The following is a 20,888-nucleotide window of genomic DNA, read 5'->3' on the forward strand; positions in this document are numbered from 1 at the left end:
CAGCACTCATTGTCTTTAGAATATTGTAGGGGTCACACCAAGTAACCTCCAAAGTCTAAGGACAAGTCAGCTTCTAGATTAGGGCTTCCTTCCATTCTGGTAAATATTAATTTGTCAGATCACACATGCATGAGGTCTTGGCTAGTATGGTGAAGGTTGTCATTTGCAATATGCATGAGATGAGCCCTTTTTCTTCTGAGGCCCAGCACATAGTTCACCTTTTCATAAGTGGTGGTCATCAGGATTTGTTTTCTAACCTCGCTTACCAAAGCAGTGAGGTCAGAGTTAGATTGGCTATAGATGGGTTCAAATGGACAGATTGTCCTGCTTTTTTGAGGTAATTCCCTATAGGGAAAAAGGTGGTGTGGCGAAAGGATGTCCCACTTCTTCCTGAAGGGCTCTTTAAAAACACCCATCATGCACTTCAAAGTATATTAAACCTCTCAACCAAACTACACTACACTTATTTCGTTCTTGTATGGGAATATGAAGTTGTTTCATCTGCTGGATATCACAGTCCTGGAAAAAGAACCCTGGCCTGTATGGGGGCAGTGGAACTCATCAAAAGCGCCACCTCAAAAACCTTTGTTTTTGAATGTATTACAAGAAGGTATTTATTGTATGACCTTACTGGGAGCTCTACGGGCTAACAATGACAATTTCCACCATGTTAAAGTAAACTCCAACATCTGGTATTAGTTCAAGGGGAACCCATGTCTTCCTTTCTCACTTCCAAGAGTTTTGGCATGTTGAGCAGCCCCAACAAATCCACTTAGTATTTACCTATGTGTTGGGGCAGTTAAACAAGGGAATCCAGCTGTTTTATTGTTAGGATACAACAAACCATTTACTAATACCATGATCAGAATCTATGGGTCAGCTGTAAATCAGCATATTTCCCATGCTATCTTTATGACTCCAGCAGTTTCACCTTTGTCCTGCTCCTCCCTATTCTCTTCTGTCGCCCCGTATTAAAAAACATTTCTTTCTATCAGATGGTTTCAGGCTTGAGTATCTGTTCACCCTGAAAGCTGTCAGACTCCTATCCATCTAGAGCATGCTGCTTAGTGCTCTGTACCTGTTGATTCTCCCTGGAATCGTGCACTGGTTTGTGCTCTTTGGAGGGCCTCCTCCTCAGTGACATCCTCCACTTTTGGTGATTGTAGTCTGGGCAGTCTGAGAGTTAGTCAGGATTGTGTCCATAATTTCTAACTCCACTTTTTCTTCATGCAGCAAGCCCACCATCTGCATCTGAGTCTGGTTTTCTAACAATTCTGTAGTGGATTGTGTTATGTGTATTAATACAGTACTTCTTGTTTCCTAAAGCACTGGCTGGACAGTGATTTATTATTGTTGCTTGACAAGTCTTGACTGCTCTAGTTCCCTACTCTCAGGGTCAAGTACATAAGGGGTGTATTTGGTGCTCTGTTTTGGGTCCAGTAGCAGGGTTAAGCTCCAGGACATCAACGATAAATGGCTTTCATTGACACGATCAGGGCCTAGTAACCCTGTATTGCCCTGGATTGCCTGAAAAAGTTATTGCAATTTGCTTCCCACTCACTAAGAAACAAAATAAAGTTACTTTTTAATATCAGAGATTCAGAAATTAATACTAAAAATAGAACCTAGCAAACAAATTCATCAAAGTGAGAAAAATTATTTCAAATGATTCATGCCACTTGAGCTTTGGTCCCAACATGGAGACCTGGGAACTATACTTTTCTCTTGTAACAGGCTTCTGGCTGTGCATCAGGGGGACCATTGTTCCCACCGACTTAGGTCAACTGCTGAACTTGGTCCTTCATCCTTAATATTCAGTTGTCCCTTTGTCATCAGACGTTCCCAGCTGCCTTTTATCTATCATGTGTGAGTTGGTGGCGAGGTGCTGCTCGGCTCAAGTGAGCATTCCACCATGAACCATTCAGCCAACAAGAGGATATACAAAGAATGGTAATTGATTGTCTTCCCCTCATGTTGCACATTAATTTGCACTTTGTTCTGTACATGCAGGTCTCACAAGAGACCCATTGCCTGTTATTGCAGGTTTTTACGTGTTTGTAGTCGTGGGCTGCTGTTGGTTCAAGTTGTCTCACCACTTCATCTTTCATAGTGCCATGGTTTGTTTGTTCACTCTTTCTTACTCAAGTATAGCCTTTGTCCCACAGTGAAAAGGATGACTCATTGGAGCTGCCACTCTTTCCCCATAGATTTAGATTCCTTATAGAGCAGGCTAACTTAGCCAAGCCCTAACATCAACTTAATGTTAATGGGGTCAGAGGTACCTGCAGTGGAAGAAGGATGGCCCGAGCATTCTCCCAAGTCTAACTGCTTGAGGACATTTTGCAAGCTTCTCCTTCTCTAAAGCCCTGTTTCTCTTTTTCATTATGCCTCTCCCTCTCCAACCCTTCATTTGTCACACTGTGGCTTCGCTATCCCTTCTTCTGTCCCTTTTTGATACGTTTTATTTACTGAAGTTGTTTAATCTTTGGGTATCTTTGCAGATTTGGGGAGGATTTTCACAGCTGCGCTGGCGAATGCCCAGATACTGATCCCCAGCGATAAGGCGAGTCTAAGCAGCATGCTTCTGGAGGGGCACACACTCCTTGCTTTGGCCACTGCAATGTACACATCTGGTGGCATTGATCAGGTAATATTCTGTGAACGATTGCCATTTTTAACACTCAGCCACTTTTGAACAAAGTTGAACAAGATGCTCATCCTTCCCCTTGATCACCACACTTTCCTGTTATTCTTCCAGCCTCCCCACTGCTGACCTCAGTATTTCCCATAGCTGTGGTGCCATCTTTGCTCCCTGTAGAACCCCAATGCTGGAGGTACTGACTCCCCGAGGTTGGCTGCCATGGTCACTCTTCCCAAAGTCACACTCGGTGTCACTGTCTTGCAGAGGTCCACTGCATATGTCACTGTTATACGTTTTAAATAGTGTTGTTGAAAGTACACCCTTCTCTTATAATTTATGTAACTACAGTGTTTCAATAAATTCCCGCATATTTAATTTATTTTTAGACATTGATGAAACCATAAGGACAGATGACATGAGTTTTGCTCGGGCTGTTAGTTTGCCCTGCAGCTTTTTCAATGTGCTTCTGAAATTTGTTCTGTAATGGAAGATATCCTTATATCCTGGCATCAGAAATCATAACCAAGTCGGCTTGTTACTGTACAGTTAACGGTAAATCCAATGGCCCATTGTCATAGCCAGCTAAAATAACATCAAATATTTTATAATTTTGTATGTGCACTTCCTCTGTTTCTATCTACCTGCAGCTAAAAAGTCAGTGACAATCATCTGTAGGGCCCCAGAACTACTCTGCCTCAAGCCGTGCTGCTGGTGTCACTTTCTTTTCAAGCTACTCTTTCAGACATGCAACATCCCTATATGTTCTCTACCATTTTTTCTGTACTGCAGAACAGCACTTCCAGTGGTATTATCCCATAGAAATTCAATTAGGATTTTATCGACTTCTTATGAAGGCGAGCAGTAATCTACTACGTTAGAAGATTTTTTCAAGTACCATGTAGAATTAGACACACGTAGATCACAGACGAAGATTAACTAAGTCTCCTTGAGAAATTACAAAAGAAATACAATTTCAATACATGACATTACAGGTGTCTTCCAAGCATGATCAGAATGAACAAATGCACAATTGTGCATTCGAATTGCATTCCCATAATATAATAGTGCAGGCTGCTATCACCCGTTGATGGGACTGGAAATCCAAGGTGCTGAAATTACCCTTACCGAATGGTACAGTAGGTTGGGGGAGGGTCAGAAGAAGATTGCACTTACAACTTGAACTGGAAGGGTTTACTAAGAAAAGGGTTATTACCAAAGGAATCAAGTTTGCCAAATCTGATCCCACCAGTATATCCTCATTTGTGGCTACATTTTTGCCTGGAGATTTCCACAGGGAACTTCTCCTTGCTAGACTTATTGGAAATCAGAATGGGATCTGTAGTGTTCGTTTCCTTGTCCCCAGCTCCGTTTTTGGTGTCCCTCAGCCCATACTAAAGCGCTGCTGGCCCTCTCCCTTGACATCCCTGCAGTGACCTCACATTGAAGGCCAGATTGTTGTCCCTCTGTGCAGGCCCGCTTTTATCCTTCTCCCCACTGCTGCTGCTCTCCTCCTTTGCACCCAGTTTTCTCTCCTTTTTAGGCCTCACTGGTGTCCCTTTCCCAACTTCAGGTATCTACTCATCCATACTGCATTTCCTTTACTCTCCACAGTTGTCCATCTGACTACAGGCCCTACTGCTGTACCTATCCTTAAGCCCCTAATGCTTCTGTACCTATATCCATGTTCCACTCTGCTATCCCTATCCCCAGACCCTCCTGCTGTTCCTCCTCAAAGGTTTTACTGCTACAATCCCTCTCACCTCTATTTCCATTAAATCCTCACTTCTTTCTATTGTCTCCAGATTGTTGGTGTGCAGGAGCCACATGAGGCCTCGCTAGAGACGGTGGATCCTCAGCTACTGAAGGTGGCACTCACGCCATACCCGAAACTTAAGGCAGCGCTCTTCCCTCAGTGGACGTCTCACAGTATAGCACCTCCTGACATCTCGCTCTACCATCTCATCCAGGTACTGTATGACATTTGGTGGGGTCTCTACACACTTGGTGGCAACAGCTACTCTGTCCTAATGCAGCTGGTCTCTGTTCCTTGTCTGTGGCAGAATCTACACCCTCACTGAGGTGTAATCTGCTCCCTGACTCTTAGAGGTGTCCTCTGCTCCTTAACTTAAGTGGCGCCCTCTTCCTGACTGAAGTTTCCTATGTGTCCAGACTATGGTAGCTTTTGCACCACCAGTGGTGTGTGTTAGTAGTCTCTTCTCCCTCTTGGAGGAAGTCTCTTTTCTTTGACTGAGACAGCCTTTTTGCTCAGACTGGATGACTGAGGCCTCTTCTCACTATCCCATCTTATTTCTGCTGACTGCTATAGGATTCCAGTTGCACCTTACAGACGGGTCCCAAATAGGCAGAAACTGGTATGGGGCTGCTTGTATTCTCTTCTGGAGGGGGCCTCGCTTGCTAGTTCTGGATATGAGAGGCAGGGTCAGTATTTATTTACATAAGTTAGGACTAAGTCTAGAGTGGCATGATGGACTAGAATGAGGCCCTTAGCGATCAACAGCGATTGAGATTAATTCAAACATTCCATCTATCACCTTGATGTTTGATGCACTTTACAACCTCCGTGCAACTGGTATGTCAGGCATGGAATCCGTGCTCACTGTGCCATAGGCAGGCCCAAATGGCGCTTTACCAGTGGACTGTCAGGGTGGGTAGGGCTGTTTTCAAAGTTGTGGGGAGCGTTTTTATTCCTGAGGGTTGAACCGGCTTCAGCTCTTGGCGCTTTACAAACAAACAATGCAAAACAAATGGTTTTAAAGTGTTTCTCGCTTCAAAACCATTTGTTTTTGCAGCTGTTTGGTTCTGTTTGGAAGGAAGGTGAGGGCTTGTTGATGCTTGGCTCAGAGAGTCCAGGGAAGTTATGATTAGAGTGCTTTAAACTATTCTAATGTTCATGCACCAAATTAAATACAATGTCAATGTTTCTTTAAAAGTTTCCTCGGATTTTACTTGCAAACAGTATGATGTTCTCACGCTTAACATCCAAAATATAATCCTGTATGTTGCGGCACAGAATAAAAAAATATTACTTATTATGCTGTTGCCTAGTTTTCCAGACAGTGCTAGACTTTTATCCTGATCCGCCTGGTAATGCAGACGTTTTCAGAGTGATGGGATGCTGAAGACTTTAATAGCACACTTCTATCTGATTTTTGTTCATCACCAGTGTAATTTAGAAACAAATTCACACATACAGATGAGGTTTATGTAAACTTAGTTTATTCTTCTTTAAAGTGTCCCATTCACCTTCCATCTCCATGAGCTTCCAGCTTGTACCGATTGTTTTACAGCTGCATCTCATGAAAGCCGCCACAGTATTTTACATTCCACTTTACCAACATTCCTTTGCTCTACCAAAGGCCCTTAAACATTAAAAAAAATGTATTTCTTTCTTAAGTTGCCATTTCAACTCATTTCAGTTTAGAATATTGAAACATACCATTACATAGAGTGGCAGTTGTTAGAAATTATTATAATCATGAACTCAGAAACATTCATTCCCCACTGGCCTAACAACAACGCAATTAGATAACTAAGAGGAAAGTTAGATGTCTTTCGTCGCCTATACATAGAATATAGTGTTACTATAGATGGAGTCACATTACACTCTCCTGTTTTTGTGCAGAGCACACCCTAAACTGGTGACAGACAATGGAACAAACTTGATAGGGAAAAGATGGCAGAGCTGCTGGAAATCTGAAGGGCAAATTGGACAAATGATGTGTATGAAGCAGCGCAGCTTTTTCATCTTGGTTTGATAAGCCTGGGCTGACACCAGTACCTACATTAATAAACTCAGTATAAAGAACAGCCGCTCCTCACCTTGGTTCCCTGAGCAGCTTAGAAGGCCTAAATTAGGACTGAGACAACTTGAACGGAAATGGCAAAACACTTATATTTTGGCACATAATAAAATATTTAAGGGAGTGTTGCTTAATTATAAGAAACTGATCATCCGAGCTAAGCAGTGCTTTTACTCTAATAGGATTAGTGAAGCTCGGTATCCTTAGAAAGAGATCTTTAAGATCATGAGGGACCTTTTGTCATCTGACAGAGTTAGTCAATCAGTACTGGCCACACAAGCTCGCTGCAATTAATTCAGTGACTTCTTTGTAGAAAAGATTTGCTTTATCAAGTAAACGATAAAAGATAGCCCTGTGGTGGAGTGGCGTGATCCAGAGGACGCGGTGGAGGCAGATGTTTCTCTAGCTTAATTCACTCCACTGGGAAATGATTCTAAGGCTCTTGGGTAAAACCAAATCAGGCTCTCCAAACTACCCTCTTCCCCCAAAAGTGATGAAACCTTTAGCTCCAACCATATTAGATCCTCTCGGTAAAGTGTTTCCCTACAGACAGGTGTGGTTCCGAGTGTCTTTAAAAAGGCAGTAGTTGTCCCTCTGTCAAAAAAAAAGTGAATGACGCCCCAGCTATGCTAAAGAACTACAGGCCCATTGTTTTGCTCCCCTTCTGTGCCAAAATATTGGCAATCCATGTTGCCCAGGAAATATGTAGTCATCTTCAAACTAGAGAATAGTTAGATCCCAACAAGTTGGGTTCTGACCACTGCACAATTCTTAGACGGCCCTCATGTCTGTTATTGATGATTGAGGATGGAAACGGACGCTGGCCAAACTATGGCTCTGATATTGTTAGACCTATCTGCAGCTTTCGACATGGTAGATCATGGGCTTCTCGCACAGTGAGTCAGAGCAGCAAGGATTATAATAACAACATATAAGTGTCTTAGCTCCTTCCCGGACAACAGAACTGAAGCGGTACCCCCTATTAAAGCGGACAAAGTAAATGCTGACTGTTGAGTCCCACAAGGCTCAGCCCTCTCACTGCACTTGTTCAACATATATCTGCCACCCTTGATCAAGGAGCTAGTTAGAAGAGGATGTCCAATCTTAAACTATTCTGATGACTCCCAGATCCTATTCTGTTTGGAGGATCATCACACGTCCCACTCTCAGTTTAGGGGTAGAAAAAAGCTTCGGCATTTGAGTGGACTATCCTCTGTCTCCAAAACCACAAATCAATAAATCAACAGCATGGTCTCGAAAGGAGTACTCGTGTTTTGTACGCTGAAGAAACTTGATATCTATATATTTGCTGGTGCCATTAAAACGATTATAACAGTGGTTATTAGGGGTCACCGAGCAGCTCTGGCAGTTACCCAGACTTCAACAAATGGTCTGCTTTAGGAGTCTCATCCTCCGCACCATATGGAGCAGGGGCGATGAACATTACTGCCATCTACCACCTACTACCTTGTCTTGAGCTAAGCATATCTGGGATGCTCCTCGCTGTAATGATCGCGGATGTTCTGCAGGAGCGTCCGGAGCCTTGGAGAAAAGTCCACAGTCGTCCCCCACGTTCCTCCGACTCTATCAAACTCTAGAGTGCGGAGAACCCGCTGGGGAAAACAGGGAAACAAAACAAGGATAGGTGGGGGGACAGGTAGGTCTTGACGGATGATCCTGGCAGGAGGAACAGCAGGAATTTGATGGTTCTTGGCAGGAAGAATGATAGGGCCTCCCAGCTGTAACACAAAGATGGTTATAGGAATATCTATATACCACTACCCTTGACCTTTCTAATCTTCACACCCCAGGCACCTACCAGGGTTATCGCCAGCCGCTCTGGTAATAGTCTGCGGGAATATGTAGGTATGGCTCTGTACGAAACACCTGTGATAAATCCCCCAGAGTAGTACTCAATCTCACTATGCGTAAGTAGTCACTTTTAGGGCTGCGGAAAACAGATAGGCAGGGATCATGAACAAAGGAGGGATAATATTCCACACACGCATATAAGATGTTTAGGAAGAACAAGTACCGTGCTTCTTATGAAGAACTATGGGAAACCTAACCCACTGCTCAATGGTCCTCGCAGTAATCCCCACCTGATACCTGATACGTGTTCAAGAGGACGTAGGGTAGGGATACGAAGTGGAGGTGCTTATTCTTGGTATAAGCAAAAGGAGGTAAAAGATACTTAATACGTGGTAAGAACACAAAGTAAGACTCCAACCATTCACAAGACTCGGAGTCGCCTTAACAGCAGGCTAAACACAACACAACACAAGCCTGATAAGGCTTTAGTCTGGATTCAGCAAGAGAAGCAGTGCTGGAGATGGGGACCCACGAACCGCCTACCAACCTCTGACTCCCATGTAAGGAGTGACGAGTGACTGGAGACCCCCACACTACTAACTAACAAGCAGACCTTACTTGGGAAGTACTTCGTCTGCCTCCACATCAACCAGAGGAAGAAGGCGCAACACGCGCGGCCGCTCTTAAGGATAGAACACCGCCAGCGCTACGCTTCACCAGGACCAACAGCGTGAACAACACAGGAGCCGGGACTCGTCCGCTTCGACTCGTCCGCGACTCGAAACAGGAAATGCGTCAACCGGAAGTCAGGCATAAACACACGGTACGGAAATGGGGCTCAGTGCAAGAACGCGAAGCGGCGTTTGCACGCCCTTCGCCGTTTAAATACTCACTGCACTCAGGGGCATGACTGCGGGGCATGACACTCGCCTCTTCCTGAGATTAAGATAGAGCCTGTGATCTGGTCAGCACAGTTGATGTAGTCCAAGCAATGAAGGCTTCTGGTCAAAACGAATGTGTTAGCAGAAGTTTTGCAACCTGGACATACTTCCTCTGAGCCTTTTCTACCATTCAAATAAACTCTGAATGACACCTCAATGGGCACCAGGTCCAAGTCTTGTTCTTATCCACCGGTGAAGAGGCAGACTGCCAGGTGCCACAGGTCGGTGCCTGGTTACTGTGACATCTTAACACATCACCCTATGTCAGAAAGTCTGGTGGTTTAGGCTTCAAGCAGCAAGGTGTACCCAAATTAGTTCTATATGACTCCCTGAGACAGAGAGTCGAAAAGAATCAAAGCATTGGGGAAACTAATGTTTTTCAAAGCCAGCCTAGCACTCCTAAAAGTAATTGCCAGCTCTTTGTTGGGGGATATTCCCATCCTTTATGGTACATGTTTGGTGAGATCTTGCAGTCAGTACCTGAAGAATTCAGGCCAAACTGCCTCAACCCATATAGAATGATCAAATGCAGCTAAATAGATCATCCTTTCTGGACTGGACACTACCGACTATATGGGCAGAGCAGTTTTCCACACATGTGGTGCTTTGGCGTCCTGCTTGAATTAGATCTACAAGCCTATCTAGTGATGTGCAGGCCTTTTTGATGAATTTGCCATTCAGCAGATCTCACCTGGTTGTGGAACAGTCACTTTTAGCATTGGAACGCTTCAAAGAAAGCTGTGCCATGGCTTTTCCACTCCAGCACGACAATTCCCTCAACAATGTTGCTCCTTTCGAGGCTATTCTAGAGGTTTGGTATACTGGCAACGCCAAGGTCCACAGCCTATTCAACAGGCACATCAGCCCTTTTGAGATCAGTGATCTAGCAGACACTATTCAGACCTCCAGGGGCAGGGAACTTCCCAGTCCCCCACCCTGTAGCGTCAGCCTCCAAGATACTTTAGTTAGCCCTTAATAGCACATTATCACCCCGTGGGATTCAGGTTCAGACATTTCCTCCAAGGGTAGCAAAATATGCCATCTAAAGGGGGTGGGTCCTTCAGTTTGTTTAACGAGGCTATGCCCGACCATTCTTTTTTGACTTTCTGCATCTTCCTCCCCATATCAGAGTGTCTTTCAGAGGAGCAGTTGTCCATCTGACTTCAAGAAGTGCAGGCTCTTTTGGCCAAAGTAACCATAGAGTGGGTTCTGGCTCCTGGAACTAGGGACAGGCTGTTACTCCTGCAATTTTTTTATACCGAATATGGAGTCTTCTATCTATTTTAAATCTCCACCCTCTGAATGCCTTTTTAAGGAAAGTTCAATTCAAGATGCTCATGTTGTCTAAGGTTCTGTGTGCCCTGAATCTGAATCCAGGCGACTTATTGGTGGCTTTGGACCTGCAGGTTGGCTACTTCCATGAACCCATCCTGCAGTCCCATGGATGCTCGTAGCAGTTCAAGGTGGTCTAGGAGCATTTTTAATTTGCAGTGCTCCCCTTACCAGGGCCCCTCGGATGTTCATGAAAGAGTGGTGGTGGTGTTTTCCACACATCTTCAAAGGTTTGCCCCATTGACAGCTTTGACATTGAAGAAGTAGTCCAATAAGGTAATATGGACTGAGGAGTGTCGGAGTGCTTGTGAAGACCTGAATATGGTACTTTACAAGCAGTTCAATGAAATTCCCCTGACTACAGTTAACCCTTCATAGTACCAACATATTCCTTATATAGAGGTGTTGGAGCAGTGCTGGCTCAACTCTTTCACAAGGGCAAGGGTAGAGAGCGTCTGTTGGCCATGAATAGTCTTAGGTTACTTCCCAAATAACATAACTGAGTAGCCATTGATAAGGCATGGTTAGGCACAGTGTGTGCTTTGAGCAGGTTCAGGCCATATCGGTGTGGAACTAAGTTTGTGGTACAGACAGATCACCATCCACTCAGGTGGTTGATGCAAATGAAGGGTGATAATCCCAAATTGCTGAGCTAGGCATTTTCATTGCAAGGTGTAGATTTCCTGTCTGAGCACAAAGCCACAATGATTCAGGGGAATGCATATGGACTTTCCCTTCGGTGTTGCTGATTTGACAAGGGGACTTCTCTAATAGTAGATTAAAGATCTGGGCAGTGTGATTTGGGAGGGGCATCAGTTGGGAAGAGAATGCCCTTCCATGGTATGCAGGCTTGTTCCTTTACCCTTAGCGCCCAACTGCATGTAGATCTGGCATCCTGATTTTTATTTGACCCTGGCATCAATCTAACCTAAAAGTGTGTGTAGAGGGCCCAAGTCTTTCAATGACTCTATGAGGTCCTGGACCTATCCTGTGACCTAGAGAGGTACACCAAGCATGCCCGCAATGAGAGACATTGAACTGCAGTCCCTATCATAGGTTTAATACTTAGAGCGGTGGTGACAGCCTACCATGTTTTGTGAATCCATATTTGTGACCACACATTTTGTGTCTGTGTCACTGGAGTGGAGCCGTACTGGTCCACTAATGGAAACTTCTGCTTCTCTGCCCTTATCCAACAGCTCTAACATTACAAGTGCATGTTGTACTTGTTAGTGTGTGTAGCCCGTGTGGTATATGCATGATGTGTGTGAATGACCAAAAGTAATGAAGAGTTGTGGGATCATTTTTAGATACCCCAGACATGGCCTTTGCACAAGATGCAGGTGAGGTTGTTTTCACGGACAGTGGATGTGTATTGATGATATTCTTGAAGCAGAAAGGAGACTTTAACATTGATGTGAGGGGAGTGGAGACAGGGTTCTGTTAGAAATTTGATCAGGCCTTTTGCTTGCTAAGGAGTTGCTGATTAGACTTTCTGAAGACTGCCATGTGGTAGATGGTAGAGGTGAAGGGTGGGACTAAAAGCCCTTCCAAGTACCACTCATCAGGGTTAGATTATCGTATTTTAGTGCTGATGTCTGCATTACCGCACTAAAATGCATTAATCATGCATTACGTCTCTTCTGACCTTGTGTCAATGTGGAATCACAATTAAACAGCAGCGTACTTCATCTAAGGTTGCTCTACGTTGCTGACATCCGCAGGCAATTTACTGCCAACTGGGTCTAAAATATTGCTATGGTCACATAATCAGGAGGACGGCATCGCATAAAACATAATCAACAGCTAGTACTAGTACTAGGTTCATGTGGATCCGGCACCTTCGGTTGCTTTTCGGTTGAGGTTTAGTGGTTCCAAAAAGCTTCAGCTCTCTGATTTTTTTTATTTTTTTGCTGTGCCAGGCAGTGGACTGAGTGGTTATAGAGCAGCTAGCTGGCGCCCTGGACATCATTTCTCCTTCCCTTTGCCACAGTGTCCTGATGGTTATTCGGGTATCCTGCATGAGGTGAGCATTCTTTATTTCAGTTTAATCTTTCCACCCTCATGGTCTTCCCACTACCGTAGGCGGGCCTGTTGCAGGCGCGGTGAGAGAGTCTGACACTCAGACAGCTCCTGGAAACAACCCACATGGTCATCCCACTACTGTAGGCTGTCCTTTTTCAGGCGTGATGAGAGAGTCTTTGATTCAAGCAGCTCCTGGGGACAACCTGTGCTTGCCACATTCATGAACGAAGTGAGTCCTTTGGATGTGAGGAAAACCAAGGAACTTAATTTCGGTTTTTAATAATTTCCTGTGCTGCAGCAGGCAGGGACCAAATACAGGTTCATTGGAAGGTGACACCTACACAGTCAGTGTCGGATCTAGAACTAGATTACATCATGAGGAATAAAAATAATTCCTCCGTATTTAAATATTTTATTGGGTTTCCTGAAAACATAAACAAGGTTGTTGTTCCTAATAAGAATGACATTGTTCATAACAATGTGTCATGCAAACAGTAAACTGGTATTTTACTAGGTAATGTCAGCATTTTTGTGACCCTGTCAGTTTACATGCCTGTTTACCATTATAAATGCATTTTTAATTAGCACCCCTGGTATGTTAAGGGTTAATCCTTTTTTGAGCATGAGTTGGGGACATAGAGAAGAGACAGGAGTGAAGAGATACAAAAGAAGCTGTGAGAGGGACAAAAGAAGACGTGGAGATGGGTGGATAAACACAAAAAGACGGGTGACAAAGGAAAAGTAGGAGGGAAACTAGAGGAAAGAAAGGAGACCTAGTGAAACAGAGAGATGGAGGAGAAAGGAAGTAACATCGAGAGGGAGTTTGTTATGAGAGGAAAGATAGAATGAGATGGAGAGGTCAAGATTGAGAAAGGGAGAGAGATAAAAGAAAGAAGGGTTGGAAATCAAAATGGAGTGGAGGGAGGGGACAAAGAAAGAGAGAGAAAAAACTAAGCGGCAGAGAGGATAGAGAGTAGAGGGGAAACTGTGTCAGGATTTCTAGGTCTGCAATATTGTGGACAAGGTGACTGCGCACTATATCAGATAGCATACGAGCCAGCAGTCTATGGGGCCTGATTTCAAGATGGGCTTTAATGAAGAATATTCACATTTCTGGAAGTATTTCTAAATCTGGCGGAAACCTTCCAGTGACATTTCTTTGACCATAGGCAAACCTTTCTCCTCTGGTTTTAGCGCACCAGAAACATGATTTTCAGTTACCACCCTGCTCTAAATCAGCCTTTGGCCGCCCCACTGCAAGAGGCAGAACAATAACCCAAATTGTCCCTGGCTCAGTTTTGGAAGTGTTAGTAGCTCAAGGCACTCTCCACACAAGAACAGCAAGCCATTAAAACTCAATGGTCACTAGCCCACATCCACAAATGTCAGGCTCCTTTGCAGGAGACAGTCACTGACTGCTGCTCCACCTGTTTTCTGTTGTTTGTTTTTTGAAGGCCGTTACTAGCACTCAACATATGTCTTCTTTCAAAATCTTTCACCAGAACAGGGCCCAGAGTTTCACAGTGTGGGAAATATAGGTACTCCAGATGCAGTACGACTATTACATTCTGAAGAATTGGTCCTTTCAGATATTTGCCTCATTACATGAACTTAACTGCTTTATTCTCCTTAATGTGTACCCAAGATGTCACACATAAATGTACTGAAAATATGAAAATGTCATAAACGTGAAGTGAAAACTTGGCAGCTCTGGACTGCCGTCCATTGTGCAAGGTGAGAGGGAAACTTTGGATGAGGCAATTCTTTTTCCGTTCAATGATTACACTTTCTGTTGGCTGATGACAGCCAGGTGCAGAAACCTCACACCTCTAGGGGTGTGCCAGGCTGGAGACTGACCTGCTGTGAGAAGCATCACTGTATACAAAGTCTGTGTTTGGAGACCCGCCTGGAAAGGTCACTTGAAAAGAAAACCACCCCAAATCGATTCTTAATATGCAGACAGAGAATAAAAATCTCCTGTCTGATTTTGGTGTATATAAGTGGGACCGCTGTACCCCACTTGGTGTTCCAATTCCGAGTCCCTTAGGCCAGGGAAGGGAGGGTTCCAAAGTGTACACAGAGGTCTGCCATGCAGTCAGAGCTGGTATCTTCCTGATAGCCAGCTTCACAGAGTTGAGGTCATATCACCTGAGTCTGACCTCTTGCTGAAAGAGATGTGTACCTATCCACAAGGGCCTAAAAACCTACCTGCCTGCCTAATGGAAAAGTGAAAGGGCCTGACAACCCTGCAGAAGGAGCAAGGGGCAGTGTGTACTTGGTGTCTGTGGGTTACCCAGAAGAAGACTGATGAGAACGATCTGTGGACCTTGGTGTCAATGGGCATGCAGTCTTTCTGTGGAAGGTTTTGTGCTGAAATCATGAAGACTGAGAGTGTGATTGCTGAGGCCTGGTTTGCACTGTGATTGTAAGTCGATAAATTGCTAGTATGTGGCCGCATCCCCTTGTCAGCCTCTGCATGGCTGCATCATCACCAGAGCATCGACCTGTGCATGGCTTCATCGTTATGACCCGTGTATCGGCCTGTGTATGACCACATCATAACCAGCGTATCAGCTTTTGTGAGAATGCCCTGTGCTTGGACGTATCATCACCAAAGACTTATCATGTGTGTGGCAGCATCATAACCAGAAGAACTAGCCTTTGTGGGATGTCAACGGCCGACCTGTGAAGATCCACAACTCCCTACGATGAATCAGGACTGCCGACTCCACATCGGCTGGGCGGGCAGCCCTGCAGCAGTCTCAAAGCACCCCAGCAGAGCTGCTGGCGGGTCCACCACCTCTCAGAAGAGAGAGGGGAGCAGACATGCTGAGGAAGAAGCTGGGTGGCTGCTCAAAAAACTGTTCTACCACATGAGGTATGAACATAAGACTGTGCGCAAGCCCAAGAAGTAGTGAAAACTACATCTGAGCTCTAATCATTCCAATATGCCTAACATCTGGGGAATGGACCAGATCATTTGGAAGTGGGGGCAGGGAAGAGAATCAAGGGACACTAAATTGTGTTTGTGTTAGTGTGTCATGTTACTTTCTAGTGTGCATTTATGTACTTTCTTTCTTGTAAGTTAGGCACTGGGTTGCACATTTGTTTATTGCGCCAGTTTGTTATTGACCTTTAGATGCCTGTGACTGCTCACCATCACTTCCACTTAGAGTCAAGTTTTACTTGGCCCAGTTTTGCAGAGTTATAATAGGAGAGACCCCAGGACATCAAAGGCAAATGACCCCAACTACCACAATTAAAGACTGTAGCTCCTGTTTAACCCTGCAGCCTCAAATGGGATCTGATAATTGGCATCAATCTGCGGGAGATCCTATAAATGCCAACATTGATCAACAGAGCAATAAGTTTAACTTGTATACATTAGGACCTGCACAGTGGTATGGTGGATACAAGGTTAGTGGGGTTAGGCTGTGAAACTTTCCCATAAGCGGGAGAAAGGCTGTGCAGAGTTGAAGTCAGCCCACCGCTTGACCACACCAGAGGTACTATGTACTGAGCAGCCAAGCCTCATTTGGTGAGAACAAACCTTGAACTATGAGAAACTAAGCACACTTTCAGTATCACAAGGGGAGGGATGTAATCTGCACCTCAGCCTGATTACACTATAATTTTGTTCCTGGTGGCAATCGCCTGCATCAGAAGGGTGTGAGTGGCAGGGGTAAGTCGAAAACAGAGGCACAGCCAACCCCAGCAGCCAGAACACTAAACTGCATCTTGCCAATTTTGTGGGTGTAGTATTTAGTAGTGTACATTACTTATATTCTTGAAAGTAAAGTTAGGCAACTAGTTATTGTGCTGCTATGTGATTGTTGAGTGCTGAGCTCGAGCACCCCCACATTAACTTCTTCAGAATGGTCTGATAGTGTCTTATACTAATGCGGATGGCAAACAGTTGGTAGTAAACTTACATTCACAATCTGACATCGCTGCCATTCCGAAAGCCTTTAAAACACGCTTGAATGATTTTCCCTCTTGGATGAACCACAATCATTTGAACTCTAAGAAGACGGAGATTCTAATTTTTGGTATTGTAATTCCACTGCTTCCTATTCAGATTCTTGATGGCCTTCCTTTTTAGGGACCCCCTCCTCCTCCAGTGAAACAGGCCTGAAAGCTAGGCATTATGCTTAACAACAAACACTCCTTAAGATTATCCTGCTCTTAGCAACATGCTTCTTGACACTTTTTATGCAAAAGTCTTCTTCTTATTTTAGATCCTTATTGTTCTGGCCCTCGTCTCATTGGATTATGGAATGTGCCTACCCAGCTGTATGTTGAAATGCCTTCAGTTTTTCACCTTATTTTAGGTTTGCCTAGGAATGCACTTAGCATTGGTCACCTAGCTTCCTGGCTTCAATTCAAGTTATTTTATTAAAATCTCTTCGTATATGCCATAAGTCTTTAACTAGGACTGAACCAGCAAATATTAGATCTCACTTCATCAGATATATTCTCTTGTCACCTTTATGGTCGGCACTCTGCAATCTTCTGGTGCTTCTTAGCATCATTTGTACCATGTTCAGGCGAAAACATTTTTTTTAGTTGCTGACCACAAAAGCATGAGATAATCTTCTGCTTTATATCAGATTCATCTCTGATCATCTTGCTGTTAGAAAAGCCTTGAAAACCTGGCTCTTATCACAAGCATACTAGTAGTGTTCGGCCTGTTGTTCCATGCTGTCCCATGTTGAGGTCGCTGTGCATTTAAATACATTCTCATTGATCCATTCATTCATACATTCATTCATTCATTCATAATGTAGCCTCTCCTCATGAGTGATGGTGCAGTCTCTCTTCACTGACATAGATGTCCTCTGCTCTCTGGCTGAGGTGTCCTATGCTCGCTGTCACAAAATGCCATTGTCCATGGTCCTAAATGGAGCAAACGAAAACCATTGCTCAAAGGTCATTCACGTTCTGAAAGGAGCACACAGATACCATTGCAGTAGAGATACCCAGTGGTCATACTAGTATAGTATTGCCTAACATGCTAGAGGATGCAGATAAGACACCTAAGCAATAGTACAGCTTAAAAGTCAGTAATAGGATGGCATTGCCTAATGTTTTGGAGGCAGCAAATAGACACTGGTGCATTAGTGACAGCCAGAAGTCAGACCAGTATGTCATTGCCTGAGGTCTTGGAGGGAGGAGAAGGGAAACAAGTAACCCAGGGATTCACAGCAGAGACCACTCACTATTGAACTGTGTATATGCTGCGGGAGCAGAAATACATTAGTGCAACATGTCCCAAAGGTCCCTTACAGTATGCCTTATTAGATCTCAGAAAGCTTACACAGCACTGTTTTGATATTCACTGATTGGAGGTTTATAACCACATGGGGGAGAGTGCAGAGTTCAACTTCAACTTTGTGCAGTTCACCACAATAGGGTGTGCACCTTTTCTTGTGCACCTTTGTGTTACCATGCACTTTACTGTGTTTTGCTTGCTCTCCAGGGTCTGGCTCCATTTCATCCCTCTGGACTCTTTGGTTGGCAATCTACAAACACTCTTGCTGGAGCAGGTAAGGCAGGGATTTATTTATTTAAGTTTTTGTTTTTATTTGCACAAAACATGTTCTTTTGTCCTTGGTTAAACCATGTTGAGTATGTCTCTTGTACCACCTGCAACAAATTGTTTCTTATGAGAAATCCAGTATTTCGCTTGCTTCAACTATACTACCTGAATAATTGTACTTGGCTTTGCCTCTAGTTCTGGAGTTCAGGTGACTTTCCTCATCGGCGTATAAATGCTCAACATTTAAGTCTACAGGGTCCATTTCACTTTCTTATGCAAGAACATAGACCATTGATATTTATTTATGCATTGTTACTTATATATTTTTATTTGGGGCATTATTTTAACGCTTTACAAGAAGTGTTTACATTACAAGAGTCACAGTACAGAAGGCTTCATCATATAGGTATAGTATGTTATCTATACACAGGGTGAGAAAGAAGACATTTCATTCCAGGCATACATAAAGGAAGACAGTATTGTCTTATTCTGTGATTTCATTCTTATGAGTAGTAGCTTAGGAACATCAGATTTTTCAGTTACTGTTTAAAGCCTCAAACTATGGGTTTGTTCATATTGACGAAGAAATAGAGTTTTATGACTTTTTAGTGTTCCATGATACAGAACAAAATATATTTCTTTGTTCCTTGAATCTAAGAGGTCCAAGGAGCATGGATTTTGCACTGATTAGCAATCACCTGGCCTGATGGAATGAGCTTCTGAGTAAAGTATTTCAGAGAGTCACATGAATGGCTTTGTGAGTTATGTAAGCAATTTTTAATGGGAAGTCATGTGTTAAGTTTTCAAAACATTTTATGACTGTGAAGAGTCTTGCTGCTGCATTATGTTATGTGTTGTGTTGCATGTATTTGAGGTATCCTCCTGCTTAAGCCGAAGTAGCATGGGCTGAGTTGGTGGAGCCTATTCGAAGAGCCACGTCTTGAGATGTTTGCTGAGAACTGAAGAGGCGGTTCTAATGAAAGGCGACAAGTGGTTTCAGGGTCGCCCAAAGCTCTGGTTCTTCGTATGCATGGAATGTGTGCGATTAGGAGCTCGACTGATTGGAGAGGTCTGGTGGGTTTGTGAAAAGTGATACGGTTGTTGAGGTAAGCTGGGCCTGTTTCTGTCAGCATCTGAAGGTGTGTGTGAGGAGTTTGAAAAGAGCTTGATTGTGTATGGGCAGCCAGTGGAGGTCCCTGAGGTGTGGGGTGATGTCATGTGTCGCGGAAGGTTGAGTATGGTCCTGGGTGCTGAGTTCTGCATGGTTTGGAGGTGTCTGGTCAGTAGTGTTCTGATTCCGCAACAGAGGATGTTTATTTAGTCCAGTTTGCTTGTGATGATGCTTAGGTTATAGTTTTGTGCATGCTAGTGGGAGCCGTTTGAAGATCTGTTTCAGCATTGTCATGGTGCTAAGCACAAGGTCATGCTGGTGGTGAACTTGGTCCTGGTGTAAGGCATTTTGTCCAAGATGAAGAGTATTAGGTGTGTGTCGTCTGCATATGATAGGAAATTGATTTAGTGTACATGGGTGATGCTGATAAGGGCTGAAGGGGACAAGCTGAGAAATGATCTTTGTGGTACTCCACAGATGAGGTTGTGAGCGTCCGAGCAGTACAGGACCTGGCTGGCAGACAAGGTTCTGCCCAACAGGGAGATGCATATCCAGTGAAATGTGTGTCTTTGGATGCCGGTTTTGTGGAGTCATTTGTTGAGAATGGGTGGGATACTGGTTCAAATGCAGCAGATGGGTCTAGTAGGAGAGGGCTGTGGTTCCTGCTCTGTCCATGCACCTCCAGAAGTCGTCTGTAGCAGCAAGGAGTGTTTTTTCATGCCATGATGTGCATTAGGGGTTGCCTTCAGAGGAGCCAAGTGAGTTTTTAAAATGCCAACAGGCAGGGCATTTCCATGGTTCCTCCTTCATAACAATATTGCGACTACCATTATACTTAAGTCAGTGGCAGGAATAAAGGGTTTTATACCGTTCAAGAATTTTATTTGGTACTGCTAAATTTTTGTTATTGGATTTATGTGAGCTTGAAGGCTCAGATTTTTATGAAAGATACTGGCAAGATTAGATTGGGAAAAAGTTCTAGCAAAGGGATAAATAAGTAAAAGGTTTTTCTTTAGGCGGTTGAGCTTTGGATGGTGAAATGCGATCCAGGATTGGAAATCCTGAAGTGTTCAATCCAAACATGCAGTACCCTTTTGGGAGAGAGAGATTCAAGTAAAATGTACTATTATCGACATAGAGATGATAGGATATATATGACTGCTTAAAAAGAGTGATCCTCTGTATAAGTTAAAGAGAATTAGGGATAGGATTGAACTATGGGGTGCGCGCTGACCTAGAGGAATGGACTTTGAGAAATTGTCATTCAATTTTATATGTTGAGAGTGATTATCAAGGTAAGAGCAAACCAACTCAGGACAGTTCCTTTAATCCCCATTCTTACACTTGACATGTTCAGGAGTGAGTTGTGGTTAACTGTGTCAAAGGCCGCTGTTAGATGAAAGAGGATGAGAAGATAGAAATCACTGTTGTCAAGAATGTGTAGTGTATATTTATGAGTCTGAAAAAAGGATATATATCTGAAAGAGACTATTAGTTATAGATTCCTTACCTAAGAAGTACCCCCAGGCGTCAGACTGGATCCAGTGAATTTTTCTTCAGCAGTCCCCCTGCACTTCGGTAGGTGGCGTTGGTTGACTCTGCATTCGTCGTTTGCGTCGTGATCGCTAGAATGACGTCTAGGTATCTACCTAGACGCTGCCCCTGA

The 20,888-nt window shown here is 43.9% G+C and overlaps 1 protein-coding gene across 1 annotated transcript in view; it reads left to right on the forward strand.

Moving 5' to 3' along the window:
- SPG11 (SPG11 vesicle trafficking associated, spatacsin) overlaps nt 1-20,888 on the forward strand; it is a 623,940-nt gene that overhangs the window by 309,178 nt on the left and 293,874 nt on the right. Inside the window, exons 19-21 of the mRNA XM_085644681.1 lie at nt 2,502-2,647; nt 4,444-4,608; nt 18,052-18,118. Of these exons, the coding sequence (XP_085500807.1) occupies nt 2,502-2,647; nt 4,444-4,608; nt 18,052-18,118 (378 nt within the window). The remainder of the gene's footprint in view (nt 1-2,501; nt 2,648-4,443; nt 4,609-18,051; nt 18,119-20,888) is intronic.

Source organism: Triturus cristatus, chromosome 3_1 (genome assembly GCF_964204655.1).
Source record: "Triturus cristatus chromosome 3_1, aTriCri1.1, whole genome shotgun sequence".
Lineage (NCBI taxonomy): Eukaryota > Metazoa > Chordata > Amphibia > Caudata > Salamandridae > Triturus > Triturus cristatus.